Source organism: Motacilla alba, chromosome 2 (assembly GCF_015832195.1).
Source record: "Motacilla alba alba isolate MOTALB_02 chromosome 2, Motacilla_alba_V1.0_pri, whole genome shotgun sequence".
Lineage (NCBI taxonomy): Eukaryota > Metazoa > Chordata > Aves > Passeriformes > Motacillidae > Motacilla > Motacilla alba.
In genome coordinates this window covers 6185100-6210201 of record NC_052017.1, presented here as the reverse complement: position 1 = coordinate 6210201, position 25102 = coordinate 6185100, and the positions used below count along the sequence as shown (strand labels likewise).

General features: G+C 42.7%; 1 protein-coding gene across 3 annotated transcripts in view; it reads left to right on the top strand.

The window, feature by feature from the left end:
* The window catches only part of PRKAG2 (protein kinase AMP-activated non-catalytic subunit gamma 2), a 215363-nt gene that overhangs the window by 50008 nt on the left and 140253 nt on the right, over positions 1–25102 (top strand). For 2 of the 3 annotated variants that reach the window (XM_038128909.1, XM_038128911.1), the window contains exon 2: positions 15390–15461. In XM_038128909.1, the coding sequence (XP_037984837.1) occupies positions 15390–15461 (72 nt within the window). Of the gene's footprint in view, positions 1–1609; positions 1782–15389; positions 15462–25102 lie in introns of those variants that run through there. The other variant, XM_038128910.1, reaches the window with a different exon arrangement.

Sequence of the window (25102 nt, the reverse complement as noted above, 5' to 3'; positions counted from 1 at the left end):
CTCTGTTCAAGTATTGGAAGCTGCAGGGATGACCTTTCTGCCTCTTGCTTTCTTTTGCTTTGTTCTAGCAGAGGTGTCCTCATCTGAGCTAGCCTTCAATAGCATCTTGGCTGAGGATATGTCCCCATTGTCTGGGAAACAATTTCATTGCCAGTGAAGGACACTGTGAGACTGGTTGGTGGAGTAATCAAAGCTGAATGGGGTTATAGAACAGGGATTTAGCTTTATGAAGAAGAAAATTCAAATCCCCACCATCCCTCAGCTCCTACTGGTAGAGTTTGCATTGCTCTGCTAAGCACTTGCTCATGTGGTGCCCTTTCAGAATAACTATTATCTTTTTTTTTTTTTTTTTTGGATGGTGATACTTTTGATGGTTATACTTTGTGCTCAGGCACTTTATTTTCCCAGTGAGGTCTTTATAATAAATTAAAAAGTTAGCCAAGTCATCCCCTGTTCACACTGCAGATGGGAAAACTTAAGCCCAGAGAAATAATGTGACTTTTGTGCAGCTCCAAAGTGGAGCTGTGGTTAAGTGGGGAATAGGGCTGTTATGGAGCAGCACAGACTCCAGCCTTGAAAATGCATTTGCTGCTCTGTGCTGCCTTCCCCAAGGTATTCGATACTGATGCAGACGCAGCCTCAGTCATCTCAAACTTCTGCTATTGAAAATATACGGGATCCTTTCTTTTCCCCCCTTCAGGTCGCATTAAAACCGCCTGCGCTTATTTGAACCCTCCGACTTCCCCTGTGCCCCCTGAGCATCTCGCACCCAAAAAACGCCGTTAAACGACCCTCCCGCGGTGCCCGAGCCCATGGCAGTTCTGCAGGAGGGGAGCTGAACCTGGCCGTGATGCCCGAGCCCATGGCCGGTTCTGCAGGCGGGGAGCCGAACCTGGCCGTGATGCCCGAGCCCGTGGCCGGTTCTGCAGGCGGGGAGCCGAACCTGCCCCCGCTGTCCGAGCCCATGGCAGTTCTGCAGGCGGGGAGCCGAACCTGCCCGCGGTGCCCGAGCCCATGGCCGGTTCTGCAGGCGGGGAGCCGAACCTGGCCGTGATGCCCGAGCCCATGGCAGTTCTGCAGGCGGGGAGCCGAGCCTGGCAGTGATGCCCGAGCCTATGGCCGGTTCTGCAGGCGGGGAGCCGAACCTGGCCGCGCTGTCCGAGCCCATGGCCGGTTCTGCAGGCGGGGAGCCGAACCTGGCCGTGGTGCCCGAGCCCATCCCGGTTCTGCAGGCGGGGAGCCGAGCCTGGCCGTGATGCCCGAGCCCATGGCCGGTTCTGCAGGCGGGGAGCCGAACCTGGCCGTGATGCCAGAACCCATGGCAGTTCTGCCGGCGGGGAGCCGAACCTGCCCGCACTGTCTGAACCCATGGCCGGTTCTGCAGGCGGGGAGCCGAACCTGGCCGCGCTGCCCGAGCCCATCCCGGTTCTGCAGGCGGGGAGCCGAACCTGCCCCCGCTGTCCGAGCCCATGGCCGGTTCTGCAGGCGGGGAGCCGAACCTGGCCGTGGTGCCCGGGGCGATGCTGGCACGGAGCCCGAGCGGGGAGAGCCCGCCCGCCTTGCTTGCGCTGCGGTAGCTGCGCTGCCGCCGCCGCCGCTGCCATCCCCGCGCCGTGCCGCGATGGGAGGCACCAACACACCCAGCCCCGAGCCCCATCTGTTGCAGCATCGGCTCCAGTAGCAGAGCCCGAGATGTTTAAATGCGCTTGCCTTTAGGGAAAAGCTTTCAATGCAGTTCTTCGATGGACGTTTCCAGCCAGACTGCAGGATTTTTCAGAGCTGTAAGTCAGAGCCGGGGTTCGGTTGTCCCTGGGTTTCTCTGGATTTGATTGTTTTTATTATTAAATTAATTTATCGTAGCAGGGGAAAATGGGTTTTGCATTCATTTAGGTGGATGCCCGAGTGCACTGCAGGAGTCTGCCGAGAGGCAGGAATTCTTCAGGCTCTGTAAGAAATGCATGGTTCTTGGGTATTTTGGGGTTTTTGTCGTGTTTTGTCTCTCATATGCATGACCGGCACGGGGCTGTTGTCCTGTTTTTAGAGCATTTAATTACAATAGATACTCCAAGGCTGAACAAAATGTTCTTTTATCTAGTTAAAGAACGTAGCTTGGGTTTGGGGTTGGTTTGTTGGTGGTTTTTTTTTTCCCCCCCTTGCATAACTTTTCGTTAATGTTTTGGAAAGAGACATTATCATTTGGGAGGTATTCATTTATTTTCAGCCTAAAACCATCTGGTCTCTGCATCCTGCAATGCTTGGTTTCTCCTGCTGCTCATCTCAGAGCCTCCTGAACTGCTGAGCAACTAATTGCCATGGCTAGTCACTGCAACCCCAAATCACAGGTTTGCAGGAAGTGCTGTTTTGCTTAATGATTTTAATTTGATATTTGATGAGGTTTGTCAGGATAAAGAGCTGTATTACTGGCTTCATGCGTTCTCCCTTGCATTTTTCCCTTTTTACAAGAATTAGTGCTGAACACATGCAATTTGCACTGCAATTAATGGATCTGTGAGATAATGAACGGCCGAAAGGGATGAGGCGGCTCCATCCTGGCATCAGAGCCTGAAGGGTTTCAAGATCTTCTGTCAGTGGGGTGATGGTGAACAGCAAATGAAATTGAATCCAGTAGAAGACGCAGGGTATTTTGGCAGCATCTTGTGCGTTTTGCTTGTTGTTCAGTGTTACGGGCCACGGGAGAGATGAGTGTCAGCCTTTGGGGAAGACATTTCCCCCTCAGCTGTGTCCCCTCTGTGGTCAGGGCAGGAGAGGCTGGAGAGCAGAGGCGGTGCTGGCTTTGAGCAGCCCTGGGAGGTGTGAGCAGGCTGGAGTTGCTGCAGCTGGGAGCCTGCGGGGCAGGATAATCTGATGGAGGAGGGAATGATGGGCAGCAGGATGAAAGGGATCCTGCTGACAAGGGACCAGCCCTCAATTCAAAGGGAGGCAGTGGGAAACCCCGCAAAAGAAGACTTGGTTGTACTTCAGTTTAGTATATTTTTATTACTGGGAGTGGAATACAAATGTATTTATTTGTTTAAATGCCCCAGTTTGACATGAACAAAAAAGCTCAGCCAGCCCCCCAAACCCACCCCATCAATCTGAATGTACAAGGATGTCTGACATTCATCAAGAAGAAACTAGAAGAATTAAATGCAATATTGTTGCAAATCTTTCAAGGCAAAACAAAGAGTTGATGGAAATCACCTGTAACCAGAGTTTGCTTCAGGCAGCCAAGAGCCATCGGGTTTCCATCAGGAGGAGAAAATCCTCCTGTTATTTCAGCCTCTTTGGCCACCCAAGTAGGGGCAGTGACAAGCTGATTTGAAGACAGTAAATATTTAACCATCCTAAATTTAAAATAAATGACAGTTTAAAAACTCTAAGGGCTTGTTACCATGTCTGTATGCACATGTGTTTATGTATGTTTCCCATATCCATTGCCCTACATGAGACCATGTTTTATATGTGTGTAAAAATAGCAATGCTTTCTGAGTTGAGCTCTGTCACATCTACATCTTGGAGGAAATAGTCACCAGGGCAGTTTGTTTCTGCTTCTCAGTGTAGGTGCCAGTGCCTTTGCTTTTAGAGCTGATGTACATTTTGATAAAGTTACCCTTTCTGTGCTGATGTAAGAGACACTTTCCTCATAGGTATTTGATGGCTTCTAGTGCCTGATTGTGGTTCTAAGTCCAATTTCTATTTCTAATAGACCTCAAAATGTTAATAAAACTTAGATGTAAATATATATACTAATAGTTGTACAGCTGTTCAGTACATATAGATAGAAATTAATGTTCCTGATGGGAAAAAAACCCCAATATTTTTTTATGGCCACATTGCTGGCATGAACCTAATTTTTGGTAGTAATGAAAAAATAAAATTGTAATTCTGAATCAAAATTTCCTGCTTGTAGATTTATCTTGAGAAAAAAAATTAAAAAAAATAAAACCACAAACCAAAAAAAACCCACAAACAAACAAAAACCCCCCACTTTGCTGTGTTTTGCTTTGTTTTGTTTCCTTCTTGGGTGCTCATTAATTTCATGGGAGGTTTTCAGTGATGCTCCTTGGCAGGGTGGGTGTCCCTGCCAGGCTGAGCTGAAGGCAGGGGCTCTCCCTGAGCCTTGGTGTTTGGTAATTCCAGTGTGAGCTTTATTTTTTTTGTGACAAACGGGTTTGGACTGTCTGCCACATGGCTTGGAGCAACAGCCAGTTCTGAAATGGCCTCTCCCATGCCAGGCTCATACTCTGCCCATCTGTCACTGTGTCCAGGGTGTCCCGCGAAGTTGGAAATGTTTCCCACACTCTCCAGGCAGGATCAAATGCTTCTCAACACATTTTGATGCACAAACTGTCAGCCAAATCAAATGCAGACTTGCCTGTTTCAGCTCACCAGTGCCTGCTGGGTGTCAAAGCCATTGCAGAGGGCAGAAATTACTTTTGGTGTATGTGGATAATGAGCTTAAGTTTTCAGTTGGGCTTCCCTGAGTGTGTGTTTGATTGTCCTTTCTCCACAGCATGTTTAGGTTGGTCCATTGTAATTGTGGTGCTTAAATGGACTCATAAAGAATAATAAGATGGCTAAAATCAGAAGACTCCTTCTAAAGGAGTCAGAATTTGATACGGCTTGTTTGTAAGGTTTTTTTCCCTGCACTGGATCTAAACAAGAAATTATTTCTGAAAAAAAAAATATTATGTCGTAATCCTTGAAAGAAGCGTGAAGTTTACTTAGGGAAATATCTTCCTCAGAATGTTAGTACTGCATGTACAATAATTAGTAAAAAACCCCTGGGTGTGTCATTTCTTCCCTTCCCTTTCTGTATTATTTCCAAACTGGACCCACTGCAAAGATTTCTTTTCAGTGGTGGCTATTTCTAGTGTGAGTGAGTAATCTCTTTGTTGTGTTCTTCTGTTTGCCTGATTGTTCACAAGATTTTCCAGATGGACAAGTATTTTATCTAAAATTCTTCCAAAGATGGGCACTGGTGTCTTCTAACATCTTCTCCCAAGCAGAACTGTGATGCTCTTTGAAGCACATACCTTGAGACAGACTTTAACAAGTCACCAGGGCTTGCTGTGTGTGAGCCTGGAAATGTGAGATTTACCATCCCTTGGACATTGCCAGTTCTCTTAAAATTTAAATTCTGAGATTTTTCACTTGGAGAGGTTCCTTCCTCTCACTCCAGTGGGCACTCAGAGAGTTAACCCTGCTTTCTACACAGCAGCCAAAGCCGTGCAAAGGAAATCTCATCTCAGTGACACTTGGAAGTGCCCCCGGAGCTCCCAGTGCAGGGATGCCCGGAGCGTGTCTCACCAGCGAGCAAAGCCGGGACTGAAACCGGGCTGAAATTGAAATGATCCCGGCTGGGTCGTGCAGCCCAAAGCCGGAGCTGGGAGCTCGCTGTGCTGCCGGAGCCTGGGCTCAGCCTCCCGCGGCGATGGAGCCTCCCAGCCCCGGCGTTGTCATGGCTACGCGGGTACCGCTGGTGCTGGGGATGGAGCCGGAGTAAACCACGCTCCGAGTGCCGTGCACACCGCAGTGAGAGGCAGTCCCTTGTCTGGACAGCTTTCTAAATAGAGGGGAAAATGGGAAAATGAAAAAAAACAAACCACCTTGTTTTATTCCCACTTTATCGACAGTTAAGATGGAGAGGTGAGATGCAGGGTTCTTTTTTTTTTTTTTTTTTTCTTTTTTCTTTTTTCTTTTTTTTTTTTTTTTTTTTTAATTCTGGGCAGTGGGAATAGTACAGAACAGAACTTTCCTTCTAAAAATAGTACTTTTCATTTCAGAGCTACCACACGAGATGGTTGTGCTTGTCAGGCTGCTTTTGAAAGTGAGCTTCTGTCAAAGGCACTGTTTGCTTTGTACATTGGCTTAATCATGCATTTAAAAGTGCACAAAATTTAAAATTTAGGGTCTGTTCAGAGTTTAATCTGTTTGCAACAAAATTTTAACAGGAAGTAGGAAATTAGAAATGTGCAGTCTCCATATGTTGCAAAGATAACAAAAACCTGGAAAAGAAGAGGCCATTTATCTTCTTGACTGTTTCTTTGCCAAAGCAGGTTCATTTAGTTCATATAAAAGTGAAACTGTTATTCTTAGTTGGATTACAAATGAAAATCAATTGATTATTAATTATAATTAATTCACTGAATATGTGAAATTCAATGATGTAGAAACTCCAAAGTTTAAGCAAGTCGTCCAGCCTCTGCCATGCCAGGGAAATGGGAGCACATTGCCATTGGAGATGCTGGCTTTCCCCTTCCCTCTAGGCTGAACAGAAAGTAGGGGGGAGATAACCAGTGATAGATATCCTTAATGCCTTCCCAGAGCTAATCCAGAGAGCCAAAGCAGGCAATGAAAGTCTCATCCCTGAAGTGAAGCTCTCGTGGAGTTGTTCTGGACTGGATCTGCAGCTTGGAAAGCCCTTTGGATTGCCACAGCGTGAATGATGGATTGTAATTTATTAGCATTGGATGTCACTGCTAACTGAAAATCTGGGAATGGCATGAAATCTCACTGTCTCTTAGCTCAAAGTCAGGGGTGGGACATAAAGGACATGCAGGCTGGTTTTGGGCAGAATACTGTACTAGGAGTGTGATAAAGTCTTCTGGGTTGTCTCTGACAATTTGAGCTTTCTTGTGTCCTTGAGGGCATTCTATGTTTCAGCTCCAGCAAAATGTACCTTTAAATAAAGAGTCCAGAGTGTGATGAATGAAGACATCCATTCTTTTGGGAAAAGAAAAAAATAGTTTGGCTTACAAAATAAAGCCTATTGAATTTATTGGTCTCTTTTTACACGTGGTGCTAAAGGTATAAGAAAAGCTGTAGCAAAGTGAGTGTGAACTTCATAGAGGTGAAATTGCTCTCTGCAGCTGCAGAGTGATGTAGGAAAATGTGTCAGGAAAGCACCAAGAGGGGAATCTTTCCTCATCATGGACACGAAGTGCTGTTCCCCCTTGACCTCCCATTCAGCAGGTCTTCAGCACATGAAGCACAGAATAATCTTGTTCTTCCTTTCCTTCCCTAATTTCCTCTTTGCGTCTGCATTTTTTCTTTTTTTTTTTTTTTTTTTTTTTTTTTTTGTTAAGGGACTACAAGATCAGAGCAGGTCCCTCACTTTCCTGGCTTTCCAGCTGTAAGCTTTCTTCTAATTGTCAAGATCATTCATGATTATTGACTGACAAGAATGGAAAGAGGAGGCAACAGGCAGCTGGCTTCCAAAGTGCAGTGAACTGGAAAAAAATAGTTGCAGTTCAAGTATTTATGGCAGAGGTCTTTTGCCTGGTGTGAATGTCACCTTTTTGAGTCATATAGATGCAAGGGAGAATCCTGCAAGTCCTTCTCAGATAAGGCCATCAGTTGGGGGTTTTCAGTTCTGATTCTCTTTTGTTTTATTCTTCCTTGTGGATATGGTTTTTGAAGAGATTTGGCCAATAAAAAGTGGGGAAAAACATAAAAAATGCAAAACACAGTGACTTTTAAAGTAGCTGAAATGTGGAGATGACTTAGGAAGCCTCAGTATAATCCTTGTATTGAATTCCCTTCAGATTGTTTGCTCCTGTGCTGCAGTGGCTCAAGTGTTTTCATTACATTATAGCAAAATCATCTTTTGTTTCCTGCAGTTCTGCTATTTCACTGTGGCTGAAGTTGTGTTTTGTGGCAAATGCTGGCTTTTCTCTGCAAATACATTGGGATCCAGTGTCTCATTTATGTGAGACAAACTCACAAGTATTGGAAAGCACTTTTATTGGCACTGAGTATGAGCCATCCGAAGGGTAACATTTCCAGTCTCCTGCAGTCCTTCCTTCAAGTCGCGTGTCTTGCTTTCTTAATTCCCTCATCACTCACCTAACCACATTTTCCAGGACTGAGGTGTGCTAGCTTCTTCTTTTACCTTGTGTGTCTAAACTTTGGGTGCATCTTAAATGAAACGTCTCGCCGGAGAAAGCTTGTCTTTGGCCAAAAACCCAGGAATAGCACTTAATAATGGGTTTGTATGTGCATCATGGTGGTGTCACAGAGACTATTGGGAATTTTGGTTTCCTCCTTGGCATGCTTTCTCTGCTGTTCTCTCACTTTCTCTCTCTCTCTCTCCTTTTTTTTTAAGTGACATTTCATTATTTGCACGTTCACTAGGTTGTCCATCTGCTGTTGTAATAAACACGCTGCCAGTCGCTGCTGTGTGGTTTGTGGTGTGAAGGAGCTGACAAACCAGGCTGTTGTGTGCTTGGGGATCCTAGTCAGGCTTTGTCAGGGTGCCTCTGTGACTTCCTGACAAGGTGGGGAGCAGCACCCTCCGCCACAGCCTTTCCACACGTCCCTGAGCTCTCTGCACCTTATAAACATGATGGGGCTCCAGGCAGCAGGGATTCCATCCCACCCCAGGCTGCCTGTGCCCAGCTCATCTGCAAAGACTGAATCACTGATGAGATTCAGTGGGGTTTCCTGGCAGGAGAGCACAAGGCTTGAAAGAAAACTTCTTTTTTTTTTTTTTTTTTTTTTTTTTTTTGTAAACAACATAGGAATATGTTCTAGTGATTTAAGTCTGAGATTGAGAAAAACACAGAAAACAATCCATGCTCTCTTGAAAATTTTTGATGGATCTTGTCTACAGCCCCAGAAAAAAAACCAAAACAAAAAAAAAAGTGCATTTGCTGTAGACTGTAGATTAATGCCTGTCAGGATCAGTTAAGAACTTCAGAAATTAGAAAGGGTGTGTTGGATGCTGCCAGTATCTCATGATCAGGATAACTCAGGAAGAATGGCTGGGAAGACAGCTGTTTTCAGGGAAATATCAAGGACTTATTTGTTTCGTGGCTCTCTTTATTCCCTTCCCTGTGAAATTCATTGTTTTAGCAGCTTTTTCTGCCCAAGTGGTGGCAGTCCAAACTGGAGAACCTGTGGTGAGAAGAGTGCCTTCAGTAGCTGCTTGAGTAGACCATGTCCACTTCTGTGCAGCTGAAAGAAATGCCTTTGAATTGCACATAGGCTGGTTTTCTTCTGCCAAGCTTTCATTTGTGATTTTTTTTTTTACATAGAACATTGAATAATTACCTGATGGATGGGGATTTTCACATTCTGAGATCTGGGTTAGATTTCAGTCAGCCATTACTCCCTAACCTTTTGGATAGTGCCTCTTTGGGACTGAATATTTGTTCCTGGCATGTCGTTTAGGGGGACTTAACCTTTCTGTATTTCAAGCCTGATGCTGTATCCACCTTGAAGTGCCCACACCTGGTCCTGCACAGTCACCCAATAACCCCTGGACTGTGCTGCCTCTGGAATCTTCATACTGTGGACAAAATCATAGAATCATTAAGGTGGGAAAAGGCCTCTAAGATCAAAGAGTTCACTGCAAACCTGTCATCTCCACCATTTCCTCTTGTCCTCCTGTTTTGGGAGAAGAGACCAACCCCCTCCTGTCTATAACCTTCTTTCAGGGAGTTGTGGAGGGTGATAAGGTCTCCCCTGGGCCTCTTTCTCCACGCTATGCTTCCCCAGTCCCCTCAGCCGCTCCTTATAGGACTTGTATTCCAGACCCTTCACCATTGCCCTTTTCTGGACACTCCCCAGCCCCTCAATATCTGTCTTGTAGTGAGGGGCTCAGAACTGAGCACAGGATTCAAGGTACAGCCTCACCAGTCAAGTCTCTATATCTTATTTCTACTCTCTCAGACTCTCCAGACTTACCTTTTTGGGTTTGCTTTTGTTTGTTTGGTTGGTTGGTTGGTTTGGTTTTTTAATACAAATAGCCTTAAAAGTAATAGCAAACAGATAAATTGTAATAGCCTTGTGCAGTATAAAGCTGTCTTGCACAAATCCAACCAGCTTTGTACATCTGTTCCTGCCCACTCCCATTGAGTCATACCGAGACTTAGTCACCAGCATCCTCAGTCTCACAGTACAACTTATATATTCCTCTCCAAAACACATGCTACAGTCTAGATGGCATGGAGGAGTGAGAAAAGCAAAGCAATGAGCAACCTACTCCTAAAGGAATAAAGGAATGTAGCAAGTCTTATTATACTTTACTATAGCTGGTACATCAAAACAACAATAACAAAAGACAGAAATGCCTGTGTATGTCGGTTTTGAATCTTTCCTTGTGCAATAATGGAGTGATTTGTTATAAATCCCCAAGGGTTTCCAGACAGGATTGTTCTCAGAAAAAGACAATTTTCTATTCAAGCAGAGCTACCAAGCTATGCCCTCTATTCCACAGAGATCAAACTGTGGGTTCTGCTCACAGGCTATTAGCATATGTAGCATATTTGCTATTCAGAGTTTTACTTAGGCTTGTAATAGGTACAAACTCAAGGTTGATCTAAAAAAATCTGCTGCTGTGCAGAATGCAATGAAAGAAACTGTTCACAGCTGATGTTAATAAAAATCCTGACCTTCTTTGTCCTTGCTAGGATACTTGACGTGCTCATAGCTCAGTAACATCAGCACAGGAGGAGATTTTGTTAAGGTGTGATGCTGAGGAGTGCAGCTTTTATCAATCTTTTGTGAGATCAGAGCTCTTGTCAACACGCAGCTTAATTCCACTGTATGTTGTTTTCTTTGTTTATTTTATTAAAGGAGCTGTCTCACCATATTGAAAACTGCCTTAGTAAAGTGTCACCTTCTGCTTGAGTTATGTTGTAAAAAGAAACTGTAATGTCTGGCAGGCATTTCACATCCTTAAATTTGGTGCAATCCTAGCACAGATATAGAACTTAGTGAGGCAGAAAAATAATGTCTCAGAGGTGACACCATCCATAGTCAGGACTGCGTGATGCTACCCACACTAGGACTCTGAAGCTGTTAATAGCTGAGGAACTCAGACTTTCAGCAGAGGTTGGTTATGGGGCTACCATGAAGCTCCTCTGACCTGAGTCACCCCTGAAATGTGGCCAAAGAGTTGACCATGTTCATGGGGACCCACCACCGTGGGCACAGATTTCACAGCCCCGTGTTGCTCACAGTCATTCCTCGTGTTTGAATAGACAGTTGCAAAAGATGCCAGTAGGGAGCTGTTTGTGAAATACACTTTTGATACTCAGCCCTGAAATGTTGGACCGCTGTCGAGTGGGGCCATAAAAAGGTCCTGCTTCCACCCAAAATACATTGAAAATTGGTCTCTGGCCTGTCAGTCACAGCATGTCCCAGCCCTTGCTGGCTCTTTGGTTTCAGCCCTTGCAGAGAAGCTTTATCAGCCTGACTGCCAAAGTCGCCCTGAAACCAAACAATAATACAACAAGAATCCTGTTTATTCTGTGCTGTTTACTGGACTCAAGGGTTAATGGTGTGTTATTTAAGTATGCAGCCTCTGCAACAGAATTGCTGGAAGCCCTTTTCTTACACCAAGGTCTCCAACTGCAGCAGCCTCCAGACCAGAGTGTCTGGGCAAGCCTTTTTGGCAGGAATTATCCCCAGTAAGGAAAGAAACAGTGAAACTGGCTGGAAAAGGTGAAAAATGGTTTGGCTAACCAGATCTTGCTCCTGCTATTTGACTATGCTATGCCAGCCAATGTATTTGCTTTCTGCATCCTCAAATGTGGTTTTCTTTCCTATTCTCCAAACCAATTCTGAAAAAAATTTCTTTGTTTTCCCAGGATAACAAGGAACAGAAATTTTATTCTTACTTCTTTTCACATATTCCCAAATATTCTGATATAAGGGATGTCAGAGGAAAAAGGGATGGAATTAAGAAGGATCATCCTCTAGATGTAGGGGTAACCCAGACCAGAGTCATGCTAGAGTTAGTCTCACCTTTGGAGGAGAAATTCATGTGAAGAATCCGTGACCTTACAGATATCTGTTCGCCCAGAAGAAATAGGGAAAGAAGTGGTAGAGAAAATAAGTGTGAATGCAGACAGAATAATCCTGGCTTGCACTGGAAACTCACCTGTTGAGCTTTAGGAGATTTCCCTCCCCAGGAGGGAGCCTGACTGCTGACAGGAGCACTGAGCCGTGGCTCTGCTGTGTCACAGCTCTGCTGTCCTCCAGGAAAAGCTTTGCTGCCCCTGGGGCTGTGCTCTTCAGAGAATATAACAGGAGCTGCCATGACAACCTCTTGTAAATAAAGTGGATTGAAAACAAAATAAATCTGAGGCAGCTTTGTGGCTGTAAAGTAGATCTAAAGTGGTCAAGAGATCCTTTTTTTCTAACAGGATGGCAGGAGTGATGTCTGGCTGTCAGATGGAGGAGAGTGAGGGAAGGATTGACTAAGGAGCACAAGCATGACAAGAAAGCCAATAAAACTTCCAAAGCAGGCTTTTCATACTCCTAGGTTAGCACTAGGACCTGCTTTTTCTCTGTACAGGGGTGATCACAGGCTGTGCTCTCTGCAAAAGATGTCTGTCCAAGGATACAATGCAGGACTGATGGACACAGGGCTCGGTGCCATTCTGCAGCCAGGGCTCTGCAGTCTGAAGGACTCTCCTCCTACCAGGACATCACTGTGTGCCTTTGATGGAGAGTTTTAAAGTCTCTGCAGAACCATGTGGTTGTCCAGGGAGCTGTTTCCAAGTGGAGCAAAGCAGAGCTGGAGAGCAGCAAAGCTGTCTAAGAACAGCTTCAGTCCCCAGCCCCTGGCAGAACAAACCTCCTGTGTGTATCTGTTGGCATCAGATCAGAGCAGTCACAACTGTGACAAGGGCAAGGGCTGCACCATTGGTCTGTCAAGAGTTCTGTGGTATTTTGCAACACTTTTGGAGCATTTTGGTTTTTTGTTTTTGTTTGGAATTTTTTTTTTAAGAGTTACTGTATCATCAACTGCATCATCACATGTGTTTCTGGATAAAGAGGAACACAAGAAAGAAATTGTTATTTATCTGTATTCTGCAGAAATATTCATGAAGGGGAAATAACTACCTAATGTTTCCTTGCTTAACCAACAGATTGGAATTGAGAGAGCAGCATTTGTAGCCTGGTGTTTGATATATGTATTTTTTTCCTTCTGTGAATGGATGCTTTCATATATAGAATCCCATGAAAGACTAAAAAATTGTTAGGTAGCAGTTACAATTATAGACTTTTTCACAGGACTAAAAGTACAATTATTACCCACTTTGAAATGTTCAGCAGTGCTGTATTAATAAAAAAAAAAGGTCTCATACTGCCCAGAAAGCTCCAGCTTCAGTTATTTTGGCTTACAGGTAGAGATTTGTTCTGGGTGTAAAGATAGATGAAGTCACAATACCTCCATGGTATCTGAGAGTTACAAAGCAGAATAAAATCATCATCTGGGTTTCATGATACTGTTAGACTCCAGACTTTAATATATATGTGGCTTTAAATTTGGAATTGTAAAGGAGATCTGAAATTTAGCTCCTAGAAAAATAGTTTTATCTACCTACCCTCTCCTGGTTTTGAAGGTTTTTGCTTAAATAAGATATTTTGGTTTCATTTCTGGCAGTTCTAGATTTCTTAACAGGTTTTTCAACCCTGATTAGTAGATATGTGTCCCCTTTAACCCAATTTCTGCCATCCAGTCTCCAGCCTTCCTAAATAGCTGCTTTCCTCCCTGGAAGTCACACCAGGGAGTAATACAGAGGTACTAATATGTAGAGCTCAAAAAAGACTATTTTCTTGATTTATTCCATGGAAACTTACTTAGCACACATCGGATTTCTTTTGCCCTACTGAAGATGGGTAGAGGAAAATGTTGGTAAATCCTCTGGCTAAATTAAACATGAGGGGATGTGGTTTTGTATAACTTTCATTAGGCTCTCCAATATCTTCACAGAGATTCACAATTACGCCCTGCAGTAGCATATGAAGTAATAATAATGATGATGATGATAATCTGTATATTCATGGTGTTTCTAAATGTCATTTATGGTGAAATAATTTTTACGTGGAGTAAGTAATTTTAATCTTCATTTTAATCTCTTCCTTTGGTTTTGAGATGCTTCCTTATGTTTTTATTTGCAAACAAAGGTGAAGTGAAAGAGAGATGCCCAGGCAAGAGGGAGATGTTGCATAGTTGAACTTTGTAGATAGTTCCCATTGAATGTGCATAGATAGGGTTGGGAGCAGATGAATTTGCCAGGAATACATTTGTTTGGGTCCTAATGATTTGGGGCCAGCTTGGCCAAGCCTGGCTGCTGCTTTTTTTTTCTTTTTTTTTTCCCTTTTCAACTTGGCATGAATTACTCCCATGTGTTTCAGTTCCAGTAATTCAATATTTTGTTCCTTATTTTTGTTGCTTGTTATGTAACCAGAATATTTTCAAACACTGCTAAGAATTACGCCTGAGTTATACACAATTTTTGAGCATATTTTGACTTTAGTATGATTACACAAAGCAATGTGATTAGACCTGTGGCTGCTCTGAATTCTGAAGACAAGCAAGCCCTGCAGACTCCACGGATGGTGCTAATTTTTAATTAAGCTCTGTTTGATCACAAATTAGGTTTACGTGAAATTGCAATTTATTTATCTTTTGAACTCTTTTAAACGGATGCAGATGTGGTGGTTGAGAAGCACTGAATCATTGCATGGAAAGGGTGATGCCTTGCATCTGGGAGGTTCTGTTTTGGAGAGGTATTCCTGACATTTAGAACACAATTTAGGACCCAAGACTCAGTTCTTCAGCACACAGTATTAGGCAATCTCATGCTTCTGGTCACAGAATTGCTCATTATGTACTTTTCTGATCAAACAGATGCTAAACTTGACACTAACATAATTTCCTTATGCATGTAGAAAGGAGCTGTAAAAACCCTGTGGCTGGAACATGAAGTATCATAAACAGAACAGACGGCAGGAGGTGGAATATAATTGCAGTTTGTTTTTGTTAGTTAAAAATGAGCATGTGTGCTTTTCTTATGGCTTTATTGTCTTCAGTCCTGCAGAATTTGGTGCTCTTCTCCCATTTCTGCAGGTGAATCAGTTGTTTCCTCCCTGAGCACCATGTCAGTTTTCTCTGTCTTTTTTTAGAAGTTACATATTTCTCAGAACGTTGACATACTTTCATTCAGGTTGTGTTTATTGTCATAAATATGCTTTAAGATCATGCATCCCACTAAAGGCAAGACAGGCATTTGCTGAGCAAGTGGATGTGTTTAAACTATAATTTCCTACCAATTTTTGATGGGATTTCAGTACCTCCCCTTGAAAGTTTCAACACAGGACTTTTGACTTTGGCTGTGCAGGTGGTTTTTGATAGTGATGTGGTGCAGGTGCTGCTGAGGGCTCCCTGTTCATTTGTAACTTACATCTGACATTGTTTCACAGCCCAGGAGAACCAGCAGAGTCCGTGGTATTGCTTGCCAACAAATGCTGTGGGTGAAGCAGTGGGCAGTCTGGAAACAGACCTGTGGGCTTCAGTCATGGGGTTCTCTGATGGAAGGAAGAAGGCATTAATAAAACACATCCCTTTTTCTCCTCTGTCCTTGCAGGATCTCAGCTCATTTGCCATGCCATTCCTGGACGGTGATGTGGAGAGCACGGACAAAAATGCTTCTCGCAAGGTAGGATTTATCAAAGCTTCCTCTTCTTTGCAGTGCTTGAATCCCTTGTGGTGCACACAATTTGTCAGGCTTAAAAAAGCCTGGGGTTTGCATCCTCCATGCCATATAGTAACCTGTTGAGAGTGGTGTGCTAAGGCAAACCCAGTGGCTTTTGCAGACCTTACCTTGACAGTGCCTGAGCAGTATAACCTGTAAAGGATGCAAGCTGCTGGTGGTATTGCTGTGAATGCTGCAGATGTTGTGTGTAACACAGCTGTAAATCAGTGAGGTGATGTTGCATAGCTCTATTCTCAGGAATACAGCTATGCGACATCTTTACCTTACAAGATCTGAGGTGTTGCTGCAGAAATATACACTGCCCAAGGAGGAATCTGGGGCTGTTAGTAGGTTTTCCTGGCATTGCCTCCTGATGGCTGCTCACTCTCTATGGAGGGTTTAACTGTTCATTGTCCTTGATGTCTCTGTCCTTGGCACTGGAAAAATGAACTACCTTCATTTGCTGAAGCCATAGTGGTAGAGCCTTCCTGTGAATAAAGTAGAAAGTTTCCTCCTCAATGTGGGATTAAGTCAAGGTTATCCTTCTGGAGGCATTGATTTGTTTTTCTGATGCTATTAAATTAAGCCAAGGTAGTCACAGAGTCGGCTTGCTTTAAAAAGGATCAGGGCAGCACATTCAATGGATGACACTGGGGATGGTTATACAGCACCTGCACAATCTTCAGAGCAATAAAAATGGTGGGATCTGTCATCTTCAGGTCCTGGCCTCCTCATTTTCACAAAGCACTGAAGTACAAGGTGGTCTGCTAAATGGAAGACTCCTTCCAGCCATATTCTGGGCTTGGCAGAGAGGCATTCTCCTCCATCCCCCAGGCACCCCCAAAAGCTGATCTTCAACTACTCTGCTGACCAGTTTCACTGGTCACAGCATTTACAAGGCTGTGGACTCCATGACCATTAAACCTTTTACAAGCCATGTGTCTGCAGGTTTAGTTTAAGGCAGGCAATGTAATCAATACTCCTTAGTGAAGCTGATCTGCATCTAGAACAATAATAACCTAGCTCTGTTGACAGCATGAGTTTCTATTCCTTTGCACTTCACATCTAAGTACAGATATTTTAAGGATTTCTGCAATCCATCAGCAATTATTTGGTTATAACATTGGCCTTGTTCTTTTCTGTGTTGGACCTTTTAGACTGAGGTAGGAGTTGCTGATGCTGGGGGAGCTCTTGTAGATGCCAGGGAAGCTAAAATATACAGTGCTACCAAAAGGTGCCTGTTTGGAGGGTTTGAATAAAGGGAGCAATGTCATGTTTTTGGAAGGGATAGTCATGCTGAAAGAAGGCAAGAGTTTCTGGCTAAAACTTGATTTTTCCATTTATCACCTTCTTTCCCCAAAGAAAGGTGAGAAAGATGCATGAATCTCAGTCATGAGGAAATAATGTGCCAAGGCTCATTGCCCTGATGTGCAGAATTACATGATATCATTTAATCACTTCCGCTCTACCGTTCCTGAATCCTGTCCTTTTCTTTCAACTGGTCTCAGGACTATTTTTTTACAAAAGCACAGAATCATTGAGGTTGGAAAAGACCTCTGAGATTACTGAGTCCAACCTCAGATCACCACCTGGCCTTTGGTGAGTTCATGTCTTGGAGAACTGGAAGGACATTTCAATAGTTGCCTCTTTCTTTGTAGAATAGCTAAATGCTGGGGCAAGTTCTGCTTATGGGAGTGCAACTGACTTTGGAATAACCACAGAGCTGTGGCTTAATATCTGAAGTTGTATTTTCAACTGACCTTTTTGACTGAGTGTGTAAGACCTAGTGTTTTTTCCTACTATTATACTTGAACTCTGTTCAACACATGCAACAAAATGGTAAGAAGGGAGCTGGCAGTGCCCCACTTCCGATAAAAAAAATGAGATCATCTTTTAAAATCCAGTGCCACACAATGGATTGACATCCAATATGTCATTTTTTCTCAATGAGAAGTATGGGATTTTTTGCTGGTAGTGAATGATGAGTAGCATCAGACTGCAGAATTTATTTAATTCTAACTAAAATGTTGCCAGTCTCTACTGCTGATACATAAAAAAGTCCCCAAGTTACTCTTCAAGGAGGAAGGTTTTTCTTAGTTCAAGTTCACTGTATAGTGTGTAACTTTTGTCTATTAAAAGTCAGTATTTCATCAGTAGTTTGGCTTTTTTCATTCGCTCATCATGCTGGAGACAGGCAATTCATCAGAGATGTCTCTCTTCCTGCACTTAACTCTTCTGTCACCTGGGCTATAGATCAAGAGTGGTTCACAACCCATTTTTCCAATCTGACATTAATGTAATTCTCTGGGTTTTTTTGAAGGGCTTTTAGAAACTGAATTAACGTTTCTCACAGAAACTCTCAGCAGTTTACCAGGCAAGTGTCTCTCAATCATTATCCTGTGACAACAATCCTCATTACACAGCTAGGAAATTCAAGTCTAGAATTATTTGTTCAGCTTCACATAGAAATTTTTTGGCAGCTGTGGTAAAGTGACACACATTTCCTGAAGTTCAGCCTTAATCACTTCTCATTAATATGTCTACTATTATAAATGATGTATTCTTCTTTCCTTTATGACTAATGGCAGGAAGAGGATAAGGGATAGTTTTCACCCTCCTGTTTTGAAGATGGAGAATATATTACTGTGAAGGATCTTATGGAGAAATATGTGTCCTGGTGTGGTGGAGAAAGAGGCCTGGAACAGATATTTTTAGCCTTCTTATTGCCAGAAAAAATGCCTTAACACTTGTGTGGGTGGCTTTGGTATTGCTGACTGCCCCATGCTCAAAGGCGAGGCTCTCCAGAAATGGCTTAAATCCTTCCTGCACAGAGGATCATTAAAGACAGAAATATAGACAAGGAGCTGGGAGCTGAAAAGCAATCAGATTCACTGCATTTCCTCAGCCTGGGAAAAGACAGTAGAAGAGGGGAAGTTCAGAGACCTAGAAAATCATGAGTGATTGGGAGAATCATTCAGAAAATAATTCTGGTACAGCGTGGCAGGGCAGCAGTCAGGGATGAGTGCCCCTCTGCACCCAAATGGCTCTTTCAATTTTAGAGGTCTTCACACCTTGAATGCTTCTAGATCTTTTATCTCAAATAGAGGTTAAAGGGTAAGGTGTGGAAATTACAGGAAACTGACAGCCATTACCTTCAGTTTAAAGCCCAGGGTTGTGAATGATCAAAAAGGAAAAAAAAAAATTACACGGGAAACTTTTTTATGAGGAGTCAGCTAGCAAATTATGGATGGAGGAGGGAGGAGGTGGGAGAAAAGATGTTTGAAGAATAATATTGATCCATTTCTTTATGGCAATAATGGAATTGTCACAAAAATATAGACAAAAGCTTTGAAAAGAAGCGTGCATTAAAATTCTTTTCTCTGTGTGGGGACAAAGCTGGGGAGATATTTATCTTAGATTACAAAGGTGGCTCTATTCTATTAATAGCTTAATAGAAGCTATTAAAGCTATTAATAGCTTAATAGAAGCTATTATTGTGTCTTTAAAGCACAAGCTGTTAAAGTAAGATATTTTAAAATTAAATCCAAACAACTCTGATGAAACACTCTTGAATGAAGTGGCAGAGCTTTCTCTGCCAAGTGTTGATTGTGAATAAATCATGGAGCAGAGATGAAGTTTCAAAAGACTGCAAAAAGGGCAATTACTGTGTTAATATTTATGATGTTTGCAATTAGGATAATGTACAGGTTTGTCAAACATTAGTCCTGAGCAAAACAATGAAATAGCTAATGTTGGCTGGTTAATGATGCTGTTATAATAGACTCATTTGGATTGAAATTAATTGTAAATGGCTCTTATTGAACAAATGTGGGGGTTTAAATGAACTATAAATTGGGTTGAGAAATGTCATAGCGTTGGTGTCATGTATATAGAAAAGTAGCACAAGTCATTTTTATTTAAGAAACTGGAATGAGATTGAATAAACATGGAGCCTAGTAAATGAATAAAAACCTGGCTGCTAAAATAAATGGAGACTCACCAGTGGAAAATTTTGTTTCTAGGCAGACAAAACATTCTGCTGCTGTACTATATCATACCTTATCAGTGGTTTGAAGGATAGGCAGACTCATTACTGGTACGATTTGTGGTTCATACAAGAATGAGAAGGGACAGAGTGGTAAATTCTGAGCAAGAGACTCTGATGCAGGATGACATGAGTCACTTAAAACACATTTTGCAAACAAACAGCCCACCTCCATTTGGCCAACTTGTGATCAGTTACACCTAGGAACATCTAATGCAGATTTTTGGGAAGTCTTTCACAAAGCTTGAGTTAGATTTTGAGAACAGCTGTAAGTAGTCAGCTGTTTGTGGATTCTGGATGTGACTCAGTGGTTAAAGGATTAGTTTGGGTTCAATGAACAAATGTACAATGTACAAATGAAGGAACAGAGTGAAAGTAGGGGTTTTGTTCTGACTGTTTGGCACTAGCTCACTGTTCTGCTATCAGCAATGCAGGGAAGTGTTGGTGAACTAGAGTCAGACTATTGCAGGAGTGACTCCAATATTGAAGGATTCCAAGGAGTGTTTTGTCCTGCTACTGGTCCCAGAATTATTTTTGTTTTGTTCAGTGACTCATGGGAATGGCACGAGCAACTCCTGGATAAGGGAGGGGAAGAAAAAAATAATTTCAGCCCGTCCTTCCTCATTCACTGGCAAATAAATCTCCTTTGGATTTCTTTTTATTGTGCATTTTTAATGACCAGTGAAGATGGGGAGCAAGTCCTGGATAGTGCCACAGCCTTGGCATAGGGCATCTGCAGCAGATGCAGGGACCTTCAGGGCAACCACTGCACTGTGATGTGCACAGCTCCTCCCCATGCTCTGCTTTGAAATAAATGTACCTAGGGATTAGGAATTGGACAGGGAGCTGCCCTGCTCTTCCCTTTCCTAATGCCTGCTTTCTGTCTTTGAGCAGCCCTGCTCACTGCTGGAAGCCTTCCCCTGACTGTGTGTGCAGCAGGACAGAGCTCTCAGAGCCTGCCAGAGCAGCCAGTCTCATCCCATTGAATTTTAATCTGGGAAAGTGTCGTTGCACTTTAGTTTTGGGAAGTGACATCTCTGACCCTGTAAAACACGGTGCCATCTCAATTGGTGCAGCTCATGCAGAAGGAAGGGGACCAGTGGTGCTGAATGTGACACTGGGAGAGCAAGTCCTTCATTACCTTTCAGTCTAATGAAGTCAGCTCTTGTGTCTCTGTGAGCTCTTTTATTCCAGCAGAATGAGAGAATCATCCAATTAACTTTATCAAAGGGCTTTTTTTGTTGGGATTCAGTGGAAGGGCAGGAAACAAGTGCGGACATCTATCTGGTGTGTTGTCTCTAATTGTGTTTACTGTCCCTGTCAAGGATGGTGGGAGGTAATTCCTTTTCTGTTCCTTGCCTTTCAAAATTTTTTTAAGTGAAGAGGCAAAATAAAGGTCAAATAACTCACTGTCGTAAAAAAGCAGAACTCCATAGTGCTCCATAAATGTCCTCACTGTTCAGAGTTGGAGAAAAAGGGAACAGAGCTCAGAAGCATTTTATAATTTTCACTTAAATTCAGAAGCATTTTAAAGGGCTGATTAGCTTGAGCCCATTTCTATTTGACAGAATTTTTTTTCAGCTTGTTTTGAGAAATGAAAGTAAATTCACCCCAAACTGAAGCAGAATCAGAGATTTTTCAGAGAGAGCATCCTCTGGGGAAGGCTTTGTGCCCAGTCAAGGATCTGTTGCTGGAGCACCCTCGGCAGGAGAGCAGAGAGGATTGCTGTGAAGAGGTGCTGGGCACAGGCAGTGCCTGGATTTCCAACACAGTCTCTGCCTGGCCGTGGTCAGGGTCTTCTCAGCAGAGCTTAATGATTTTTCTGGCCCTGCAGCTTTGGCAGGACACTTTACTCCCCTGAAGTTCAGTGCTCCTTAAATTCTAGGTTGGGACCAGAAATTTCTTCTTAGAGAGGACTTTATCAGGCAAAAAAAAAGAGTGATCAGATTTCCAGTATAAAGCAAAGGAATAAAAATAACACTGTTGGGAAAATTTCTGCCTGTGGCAGGGCTGACATGGGTGGTGAGAGGATGTCAAGAGACCAGTTTGTGGTGAAATATGAATAGTTTGCTATCTTAGCCCATTGCACTGGGGATTATCATATGGTAGTGATTAAGTGTAGTGCACTTCAATATTTCTTGTGAAATAAGATGAAGAATTGTGAGCCAGGAAAGAAAACAGATGAAGGAAAAGATCGGTATAGAAAGGATGAGTGCTGGATGAAGGGACAGAGCTGCTGGGGTTTCCCCAATGTCACTCCTGGGTCTTTGCCAGTAAAGCTGAGACAAAAAATAGAAGCACAGCAACCAAATTTGTTGCAGATGCAAAGGAAATTGTGTTTTTTAATCATATGGAAGGATCTTATAGAGGAAGACCTGGATGATCTTCAGGGTGGATATTTCTTAACAGCACAAGTTACAAGGTTGTTCACTTGATGTATGTTAACCAGAGCAACAAGTAAAGGAGGTCAGGGAGTGTTCTCTTGGTCTGAAAATGAAAGGTTTGGGCACAATCCTGTTGCAGAGCCAAACTCTAGGCTAGGAGAAAGGAAGAAGAGATTAGGAAGAGAGAAAGATTCCATCATCCATGTGAAATGACAGGGGCAGCTTTCACAGTCTTATTCCTTGTAGTGAAATCTTCCAGAGCTGCTTGACTTGGAAGTCACTATCACTTTGTGTTTCACTCAAAAAATGGAATGCTAAGTCTGCTACATGCCAAACACTGTAATACATATCTCATTTTGTTGCTTTGTTTTCAACAGTGCACAGTTCTGGATGAATTTTCAAAACATGCCTGTGATCACTTAGTGTGTACAACTGGGCAAAATCTCTCCCTGGTCCCCAGCTGGGGATCCTTTTGTGCTGCAAAGCATGAAAACTGATAACAACTTAGAGCATTTCAGGAGATTTTTTTTCTCCGTGCTGTGTGAGATAACCAGTTTAGCCTTGAACAAGTGCAGTTGGTCACTAGAACCAGCGTATCTGATGCAGAGCAGGGCTCTGCTCTGTTGCTTCACCTCCCTTGGGGAGTACACTGCTATAGGCTGAGGGTAGGGTTACACTGGCACTAGCACCAAGCTGCTAATTTAGCCCTATTCCAGCTCCACTGTTCTCTGCAGGCAGGAAGGGGCTGACGTTTCTCTCCAGCATAACCAGTTCTAAGATTTAAGGAGTCCAGTCTTGAGCAGAGAGCTCAAAGATCCCATTGATGCTTTGCACAAAGCCAACACAGGAAATGTTTTGTTGTTGGTTGGTTGGTTGGTTGGTTCGTTGTTTTTGGGTTCTTGGTTGGTTGGTTAGTTGGTTTTTGCATTTTGGGGGTTTTTTGGGGTTTTTTGGGTTTGTGGTTTTTTTTGGTTTTTTTTTTTTTTTTTTTTTTTTTTGGTTGTTGTTTTTTTGGGTTTTGGGTTTTTTTGTTTTTTTCCATTTTGTTGGGTTTTAGGGGGGGAGCTTGTTTGGGGTTTGTTTGTTTGTTTGTTTTTCTTGTTTTATTTTTAATAGCTGAACAGTCTTAGTACTTAAAAGAATTTTTCAATTTTTTTATTAGATGTTATTTGTGCATTGATTAGTATTGCACTTGCATGGTGTGTTTGGATCCCTTATCTCCGAGAGGCAAATTGTCTGTTTGGGATAAAATGAGCCATAGCCCCATGTGCATTTATAGTGGTTTTAGGTGTGTTTCATATTTCTGCCTATTCTCTTTTTACAGCTTCTCCTGGACCAACATAAAGTGATTCACAGTGTTTACTAATGTGAGAAACCAGGGTGTAATACTTTCATTTTCCTACTAAAACTCAGTTGGGGGAATAGTTATCTTTCCAAAGCACATGTGGGAGTTTTCAGCCCACCTGCCTATCATAGCTTTAGGGAAGGAGTCCAAAAAGCATGACAAACAGGCTGATGAATGATCTAGCTGTGTAACCTGCCTCTAGCATCACTGCCAGAATTGTCACACCAAATCTGCATGAGCTGATGGGGTTTATTCCACAGCAAAGATTCTTCTGCATTCCCAGCTGAAACATGAAAATGAGTGTTGCCTTATGACTTTTGGATATGCTGTGATAACTGTTGCTGCTGATTTTACTAGCAGAAGTACTTAATAATCTTTTAAAACTTGCAATCCATTAGCCACAAATGGTATTCTGAGCAAGCAATCCTGTTGTAATTCCCCAAGCAAAATCACAAGTGTTTACCCACCGTGATGGTGGGTGCAACCTGTGTGTAATTAGGAGGCTGGGGAAGAATTCAATGCAGTAATTTCCTTTAATTTGGTAGCATGCACATGTGTATTTAGCAGTGTGCCCCTGGTGCTCTGACAATTAATTAATTCATCTGCCTGGCACGATGGAGAGAAGACAACCGGTTGTGATTGCAGTAAATAAAAACACCCTGCTCAGAATTTGAGAACAACTTGCTTTTGTGTCTGGCTTGCATGTACAAGGGAATACTGACCTTTTTTACAAATTGTCGTTTGAAGTTTTACATCTCTAAAATTGCTTTAGTGTGTAAGGACACGGCAGTTGTTTTGAAGTGTCTCCTATCAGTGTGTCATTTTAACCAAACAAGCATGCAAAAAAAAAAAGTTAACAGGAAGCATTAAGGGTAGTGCCAGAATGAAATCCTTGGCTTTACAAATGTCATGGCTTGTCACTTCAGGAAAAAATATAATGAACTTGCCACCCTGGAAACACACCTAAACTACAGTAGCAGTGGCAGATTTGTATAATGATTAAAATTAGCTAGAAAATGTTCTTACTCTTCACTTCCAGGCAGTAGATGTGGCAGCAGACCTATTTAAATTGCAATGCAGAAGGAGGTGCCATTGTGCTGTTTGGTTGTTTCTTGATCTGTGTAGTTGTGAAGAGAGCAAGGCACAAGTAGTCTCAGATGATTTACAGATGATATTTTAGTAAAGTTAATGAGCTTTTATGAGAAAGTTATCACTTTGGGACTGTTTTGCCCATGACAAAAGTGCAATTTGTTTATTAATTTCCTATAGTGTGCTTGTTATTCCTGGTCTCAGTTGAGGTACTGTGCCCTATTATTCTTGATAAATACTCACTGAGAGACAGTCTGAGTGCTGGAGGACTTAGATTGGGAATAAAGGAGATACCATTCTCATGGCAGAATAGATTTGTAATTTGGAATGAGTTTTCATGATTGCACATAGAATCCATGACAGAGCTAGAAGGCAAACCTGAGCCTCAGGCAACTGCATTAAGCATGAAACACTGCTTTTTTCTTCTCTTGTGGAGACTGTCCAGAGTCTGTTGTTGCTTTTGGTAGTTGCTATTGCTTCAGTTAGAATTGATTTATCTTTCTCAAAAACTTCCCCTTGAGGGCAACTGCTCCCCTAATTCATCTGTAAAAGGACAGGTATATGTTTGAGACATTTTTGCCCACACTGTCAAAAACAGGAATGCAGTTATAAAAAAAAAATTGTTCTGTCTCTTGTCAGACATCTCTATGCTGTGCAGAGGAACACAGAGCAGAGTTCATCATTTAACCAGGGCTGTGCTGGCACAAGTCTGTGCCCCTCTCAGTGACCCACACTATTTGTG